Below are 8,440 nucleotides of genomic sequence, written 5' to 3'. Positions count from 1 at the left end.
CCCCCCAAAAAAAGTCTGATTACTTGATATATATGTGGTCATATTGTAACACATCTGTTACTGCTGTTCAGGAAGAGACTATCATCATATGATTATAACACAATTCATGTTCATTTATATTGTATTTTAGTTTCCCCTAACATTATTCCCAAAGTTCCAGCTAGCATCTCATTGATTTGGCTTTTAGGCTGTACATAAATTTGGTGGGTTTTATTGAGTACAGTGGTGTTGACCATATACAAGATGTGGCAAGCAATATAATGTAGTGAACCTGTAGTTTTAACTTAAATCAGAAAGGGCTACTAGTCCATTATTTTAGTCCATTATAGAATGTGTCTTTAATGCATTATTGCACATTTTGGTGCTCTATATAATATATGATTGTATGTCACAGGCAGAATTTGCTGGAAGCTCCCTCATGTCCAGCTTTGAGTTTTTTTTTTTTTTTTCATGTAGTTAGAAATTGGGGAAACTTAAATTATTTCAAATCAAATGTACAGTCTGTATATGATATATGTGAATACATCTAGTATATTGCAGTATATTGGCTTGGTGTCTTTCTCATTTAAAGATGGTGAAAACATTAATTTGCATTCATCATCAATGTTTATCAGTGGTCTATGGTTATCAAACTTTTAAGTGTACATAAGAGAAGCCACCTCAATCAACACAACACTATTTTATATATATATTATATATATATATATATATATATATATATATATATATATATATATAATTCTATATAACATTTATGCAGGTTTCAGTGCTGTTTAATCAAGGAAAACTTGTTGATTTTATCTGATTTTATTAAAATTTTAATATTTTATTTAATGATTTTATTAAACGGATTGGTGGAGTATTGATTAGTACACATCTGAATTTCAAGACAACTTGAAATTCAACCTCTAACCTCAGGCTGCAGACTTCCACACTCTGCTTGCCTCTTTTGATCTCAAGTGTGTTAACTATGGCTGCTCACAAAGCAGACAATCAGCTGGACCGTATTTACACACGACACTGCTCCACTGATCATGTACTGGTTACTCCACTGCACACCTTGGATCACTTCCTCCTCACTCTTAACCTCAACATGGTTCCTGACACAACACATACCCCTCCACATGTCATCTTTCGACGTAACCTGTGCTCACTCGCATCCTCCCGGTTATCTGCTATGGTTTCATCTTTGCGTTTTCCCCCTAAACAGTTATCATCTCTTGATGCTAACAGTGCTACTGATACTTTCTGCTTCACTCTTACATCTTGTTTAAACAATGTCTGCCCCTTGTTTAAACACTGTCTGCCCCTTGTCTTCCAGGCCAGGCCGTACCACCGCTTCTGCCCCTTTCTCATCCTTTCTAATCATCCTACTATTTGTCTGCTTGATCCTATTCCATCTCATCTCCTTCAAGCCATTTCTACTGCAGTTGTACCTTTACTCACTCAGTCTAATCATTAACACATCCCTTCACACTGGTGTTTTTCCCTCAACAATTAGACTGGCTCACATAACCCCACTACTTAAGAAACCCACCCTTAACCCATCTCTTTTAGAGAACTACAGACTGGTTTCCCTTCTACCTTTCATTGCAAAAACACTTGAACGAGCTGTGTTCAACCAAGTCTCTGCCTTTCTCACACAGAACAACCTCCTCGACAGCAACCAGTCTGGCTTCAGAAATGGACGTTTGACCGAGACTGCCTTTGTTTTCAGTTGTTGAAGCCCTAAGACTGGCAAGAGCAGATTCCCTATCTTAAATACGTATCTTGCTGGATCTCTCCGCTGCTTTTGACATGGTTAACCACTAGATCCTCCTGTCAACCTTCTTGGCAAAGGGCATCTCGGGAATCGCACTCCAGTGGTTTGAGTCTTAACTCTCAGATAGCTCCTTCAAGGTATCTTGTAGAGGTGAGGTGTCCAAGTCACAACATCTAACTACTGGGGTGCCTCAGGGCTCAGTTCTTGGACCACTTTTCTTCTGTCTACATGGCATCACTAGGCTCTGTCATTCAGAAACATGGCTTTTCATATCACTGCTATGCAGATGACATCAACTCTACCTCTCATTCCATCCTGATGATCCCACGATAGCTGCTTGCATCTCTAACAGACATTTCTTGCTGGATGAAAGACCATCACCTTCAACTCAACCTTGCCAAGACACACCTCTGTTTATCAATTTGCACTGGCTACCAGTAGCTGCTCGCATAAAATTCAAGGCATTAATGTTTGCCTACAAAACCACCACTGGCTCCCTTTACCTAAATTCATTACTTTAGACTTATGTGCCCTTTAGAAGCTTACATTCTGCAAGTGAACGTTGCTTTATTGTGCCATCCCAAAGAGGCACAAAATCACTTTCACAGACTTTTAAATTAAATGTTCCCTCCTGGTGGAATGACCTGCCCAACTCAATCTGAGGAGCTGAATCCTTAGCCATCTTCAAGAATCGGCTAAAAACACATCTCTTCCATCTTTATTTGACCCTCTTACTTTAGCACTCTCTATTCTAATTCTGTTCTTTATTTAAAAACTGCTTGTTTTCTTTAAAAAAAAAAAAAAAAAAAAAAACTAACACTATCTTCTCTAATCTTTTTGTATTATATCTGTTTTCTTTTTATTTATTATACAATTAACAAATGCAAAAAAGGCCTCTAACACTAACTTGCTCTATTCTTTTCCTATTCTATCTTTTTTTAATTTTCTTTTTATTTATTATATGATTTAAAAAACCTTGCTCCGTGTACTGCATTAAAATTAACTGAGACTTGTTATAGCACTTGCTTATCATTGCTCTTTTGTTGATTTTGATTGCTTCCATTGTTCTCATTTGTAAGTCGCTTTGGATAAAAGTGTCTGCTTAATGTCTAAATGTAAATGTAATCTATTCCTATTTAAAGTTTGTCTATATATTCTTTATGTTTTAAAGCAGAAAACAAATAGAATCCTTAACTAAATAGAAAACAATAGATCTAATAGGGTCATATTTTCAGTCTAATTTATTTTTTTTCTTCAGTGTTTCAATGATTTTTATAATGAAATGGCAGATATCTGTCAGTGAGAATCGTGTGGTTGTTCTTTTATCAAAAAGCATATCTTGAATATAACAAACATAATCTTGAAATCATGTACATATGTGTGTGTGTGCGTATATGTAAATGATTTCAAGCTATAAATATAAAACATATTTGCTAGTATCCTTTGTTTCCTGTCCAATTATCTCTATTACATCTAAATGGTCTCAAATCACTGTTGCCTTCATTTGTTATTGTGCTTAATGAAAATAATGGGCTGAGAATCCAAGCATCATGAGTGCATTTGTTTTACAGAATGTTTGGGCAACGAATGAAAGGACACAAGGACATCTGGCTTGTTTTATTTCATGGTGCCGTCAACTACAGAACTGATTCTAATAAAACAAAGCCAAAGAACTCCTAATGAAATGGGCAGGATTCATTATGATATTTAATTTTTTATTAAGCAGAGAGCATAAATGTCATTATTCAGGTTTTGTAAGAATTTTAACATTCATATTGTATGATTTGGAAACATTTCCCAGACATTTTATGCTGCAGATAATGAATAATTATGATCATACACATTTTATTCTACATACTTCTACAAGCTAAAAGTATGTAGGTGAAGATCCAATTTAAAATAAGCTACTTTTACTGTAGGTGTACCGGCATACAAATAAAGCCATTTTAATGCTTCTATACTGGTTAGATTCCTAGAGTAGGTCGACAGTATCCTATAGTGGCCAGACAGATTTTAAGTTAAAATAATTGTATTAACATGTCATTATTGTAAATGATCAATCAGACACTTGCTGTTATTGTAAATACTGGATGGCGTCCAGGAAATCTTTGTGCGTAAGAGAGCTAAATGAGTCAGCTGTACTCTTGAACTGTTTTCCCATTGACGCACAGCACAGTCATGTATTGTATATCATTGGGGCATCATCTTAATATTGACATATGAGTTTGTGCTTGAACTGTGGATCTGTAATGATCCATCTACAAGTCATCCATAAGCCGCCTTTGATTTTGTGGCACATGTTAGATGTACAGTAAACAACACATACAATAGACAGTCAGCCTATTTCTTCTAAGAGGAAGTGCTATGCATACACATACAGAGCAAATATTGTATATGTCGGGGGGTCACACCTTTCCCATCAAGCCCTTTTAGACATGACCGGTGCTGTCGTCACAGGCGCCAAGTGCACTGCATTTGATTTCATGCTTGTTTTAACTTGTTTTTCTTCTTCAGTTGCTTGTGCCTCTAATCAGATGGTACTGGCATCTGTTTTCACATATTAAATCATAGATAGGTACTCATACAGAATGTTTTAAATTCTATTGAATTACAGCATGACAGACAGATTTTCAAAGTTAATTGAGCATAAATGACCTTTAATCTTTAAGCACATTTGGGCACTAGCACACACTTAAGACTTAGCAAGCATGTGACAGCTCTTTCTTTGCTCATACTAACAGCTTTTCCACTGGAAATGATGGTTATTTTAGATTTTACCATTTGCAATGTTGGTGATGGCTTTACGGTTGACTAAATCTAGCAATAGCCACATCCGTAAATGCATGCTGTCAAAGTTAGTGTCAGCCGCTGAAGGACATGAAATGTTTGCTCAATAACCTTTTTGTGTGGCCAGTCCAGGTGCTGTTTTCTCAGAGTGATGATATGTTTTAAAGAAGAGCTCAAGCTGGTTGTGTCGGAGGGTAATGAGTGGCTCAAAGGGTTTTTACAAAAAAAAAAAAAAAAAAAAAGGAAAATAATTCTAAACATTTGTTCAACTGCAGCATTTTTATACTTAATTCATTCTGTAGCATCCTTCTAGAATTTCCTGGGCTTTTTAACAGCTTAATTCAGCATTATTCATTTTAAAATAAAAATAGCTGTTGAGCTTCAGCACGAGCACAGACGGTGATCTGCTGTGCCAGTATGTTATTCCTGATCCTGACACTGCAGAAATAACTCAGACTGTGTGGCCAGCTGGCGAGGATTTGCCCGGCTATGCTAGTGGCAACCACTGACTGCCACGCTGCAAATCTCTTATCACTGAAGTCATGGTGATGCGAAATTTCCTCTGCACTGATTTATCAAGACAAATATTGGAAAAATCCACTCCTTTTATTTGCATTTGCTAGACTTTCCTTTAAATGAGCAATATGCCACAGCAAATCGAAGCAGCTTTCCATACTTTTTAATCTCATGATCATGTAAATGGATCCATTTTCACATTCAAAGTAAATCACTTATTAGACCAACCTTAAATTTTCTTGCTACAGGCAGTGGAGGGTTTCAGACCCCCCACTCAGACTCTCAGCCAACCCAGAGACACCCAAAATAATAACTAATTTTCTTAATAATAATAGTAACTTCCATTAAGATCATTAAAGGGATAGTTCACCAAAAAATTAAAATGTCACCATTTACTCACCCTCATGTCATTCAAAAACTTTATAAGTTTCTTTCTTATGTTGAACACAAAAGAAGATCATCTGTAGAATTTTGAAGAACCAAACAGTTGATGGTCCCCATTGACTTCCATAGCAGGGAAAGTAATACTATGGAAGTCAATGGAGACCCATCAGCTGGTTGATTACCAGCATTCTTCAGGATGAGAAATGACAAAATTGTCATTTTTGGGTGAACTATCCTTTTAACATACTACATTATATTACAACAGATTGTTAGCAAGCATATATATATATATATATTTATCATTAAAACTATGCTCACCAGGCTGCTTTTATTTGACCAAAAAAAAAAAAACCTGTATTATTGTGCAATACTGTTTTATTATTTAAAAAAATGTAATTGTATTTTCAAATGTAATTCTTTTGCAGCGATGGCAGAACTAAATTTTAGCAGCTATTATTTCAGTCTTTAGTATCACATGATCCTTCAGAAATCATACTAATATTCTGATTTGCTGCTCAAGAAACATTTTTTTTTTAGTTGAAAGATAACTTTCTTTTTTTTCAAAGTTCTTTGGTGAATAGAAACTTCAAAAGAACAATTGATTTGAAACGTAACATTATGAATGTATTTTCTGGCACTTGTGATCAGATCACTGGGCCCTTGTTGAACAAGTATTAATTTCTTGTAAAAAGTTTGTAATTATTCAAATTAATAATAATAATAATAATACTACAATCAATGCATTTGTAAGAGGGTATCAATTTTATTTTCTTCAAACACAATTGTAGTTTAACAATCTATACAAAATATCACAAAAAAGAGGCATAAAAAAAGAGAGAACATTGACTGGTTCACAAACAAGAGGATTCAAAGGTCACCCATAACCCCCCGTGTGTCCAGGGTCTCTATATTTGATCTCCCAGCACTGAATGAACAGAAAACATCCAGCTGTAGGGACTAAGCATCTTCAGGTTTGTCGGCTGGTGGACCACACGGCTGCAGCATCTTCTCCATCAGGTTAAAGCGGACCCGAGCCTTGCTCTCGTTCTCAGCGACAGCGAAGTAATTGAGAAGGTCGAAATGGCCCATGTAGGAGCAGTAGGAGTCTCTGTGCTGGTTTACCAGCCATTCCCATTTGCTGGTGTCTGCGTGGCCTGTGCCGATGTACTTCGACTGCAGATGCTCCAGCTGACTGTGGATGTTGTAACGGTCGGTCATCTTCAACTCTCTGTGTTTCAGATAAACAAAGAAAGTAAAACAATAACTTAAAACCCTTCTGAGGTATACAGATTTATTGCTATTCCTCATCTTCAACGAATGAGATCTAACATTTCACCAGACGTAACTGATGCTTTTTTATAAAATGACTGTGTGTACATCTGTGTACAAACACACACAAACTTAAAGTGTGTTTTGGAAAAATGTGTGTTTAAGAAAGATAAATATTTAAAGTACAGTAAGAACTGGCTTACATCAAGAACAAGTCGAAAAGCAAAACGATTTATAATAATAATAAACTTTATTTTTTATAGCGCCTTTAAATGTAGATCTCAAAGCGCTTTACAAAAACAAATAAAACAAATACACACTTTATAAAATAATACAAGCAAAAATATGAAAAGTACATTGTACGAAAGTATGAAAATACAATCAAAACAACGACAAATAAAACAATATAAAAATAATACAAATGTTTAATTAAAAGCTACCCTAAAAAAATGAGTTTTAAGGCGAGATTTAAAAAAGCTAAGAGTTTAGCCTGCCTCATCTCAATCGGTAAAGAATTTCATAGTTCTGGAGCTAATGAAGAAAAAGCCCTTTCGCCCATCAATCAACAAATCAGTCTTGTCGTAAAGAAAAACCATCAGCGTGTACTGCGTTGTGGAGACTGCGCATATATTTACTTGCTAAGCTAAGTAACGTTAGTTAAACTAATTCAGCTGATAACTGGTAAAATTCTTTCAAACCAAATATTTCTTCAAACCACAATACTGCCATTGGTTAGTGTATGCACATATTATTAGTGTACTTACCTAAAGTAAAACCGGAGTCAAATGTGAGGAAAGTGAAAGACAGATTCCTGTAACAGTAACGTTACTCAGTGTTGTTAGCTTTGCGGCTATGCACAGGCTGTAGCCGGAGCGGAAGGAGTTACTCAGATATCTGTCGCTGTGGAAAACATTGGCGCGGACAAGAGTTCCGCTCGGATGAACCACAGGCGTGGTAAGTCCTGGGGCCGAATATATAAAGCTGATCAGAGTGAAATTTGAGTCTTAAGTGTGTCAGAATTCTAAGAATGACGTAATTCATAAAGGTTCCTAAGTATTAAGGCTAGGTCTCAGCTCCTAAGTTATTTAAGAGAGCTGGAGAGGTCTCTTAACCTAGTTAGGAGTAACAGGATGGCAGCATAGAGGAGGAGAAGACAAACGCTTTCCAACGAAGATATGACAAGTTATATGATATGATAAAATGATACAAACTTGACTGTCAAGATAGTTTTTTTTTTTTTTAACTGACAAGTCAATGCTCTAACTGCAGAAAGTAGTAATTAATTTTTTTGTCAGGAAAATGCACTGGTGATGACACAGAAAGCAGGGTCTTAAATATTGTGGCACCAACCCTACCAAACACAACAGCGGCCAAAAGTGATGTGGAGGGTTTTTTTATTACCCCACATTTCACTTAACACATCAAAATATGAATTTGCATATGTTCATAATTACTTTGTTTGACAGCATGCCAATTTGACATGTTTCATTGCATTATTATCACATATAAAACAACTGACTCTTAGCAACTATGCAATATGCTTACAAAATCTTGCACCCTTTTTTAATTAGGGGTAAAGATGTCGTTCATCACTTTTTGCCACTACTATATGGCAGTTCACTGACCAACTAACCGCCAAACCATGCTCCAAAAAAGCCACTTTTATGAGGATTGTGGGCTTTCCTGGAGTTGCTGGAGCCACTGATGGAGCTCATGTTCACA

At 36.0% G+C, this 8,440-nt stretch overlaps 1 protein-coding gene across 1 annotated transcript; it reads right to left on the bottom strand.

Moving 5' to 3' along the window:
* Positions 1–6,188: 6,188 nt before the first annotated feature.
* LOC109086159 (splicing factor 3B subunit 5) lies at positions 6,189–7,654 on the bottom strand. The gene is made up of 2 exons (XM_019100645.2): positions 7,483–7,654; positions 6,189–6,677 (listed from the first exon to the last, which is right to left on the bottom strand). The coding sequence occupies exon 2, from the start codon at positions 6,665–6,667 to the stop codon at positions 6,407–6,409; it is 261 nt and encodes an 86-aa protein (XP_018956190.1). The 5' UTR covers positions 6,668–6,677; positions 7,483–7,654; the 3' UTR covers positions 6,189–6,406.
* Positions 7,655–8,440: the final 786 nt, after the last annotated feature.

The sequence above is a fragment of the Cyprinus carpio genome, chromosome B13, assembly GCF_018340385.1.
Source record: "Cyprinus carpio isolate SPL01 chromosome B13, ASM1834038v1, whole genome shotgun sequence".
Taxonomy (NCBI): Eukaryota; Metazoa; Chordata; class Actinopteri; order Cypriniformes; family Cyprinidae; genus Cyprinus; species Cyprinus carpio.
The sequence above is the reverse complement of the archived record's forward strand: the minus strand, read 5'-3'. Positions and strand labels throughout refer to the sequence as shown.

Bases quoted from the DNA above. Each gene is read 5' to 3' on its own strand.
- LOC109086159 (XM_019100645.2), bottom strand. From the start codon at position 6,667: ATGACCGACCGTTACAACATCCACAGTCAGCTGGAGCATCTGCAGTCG.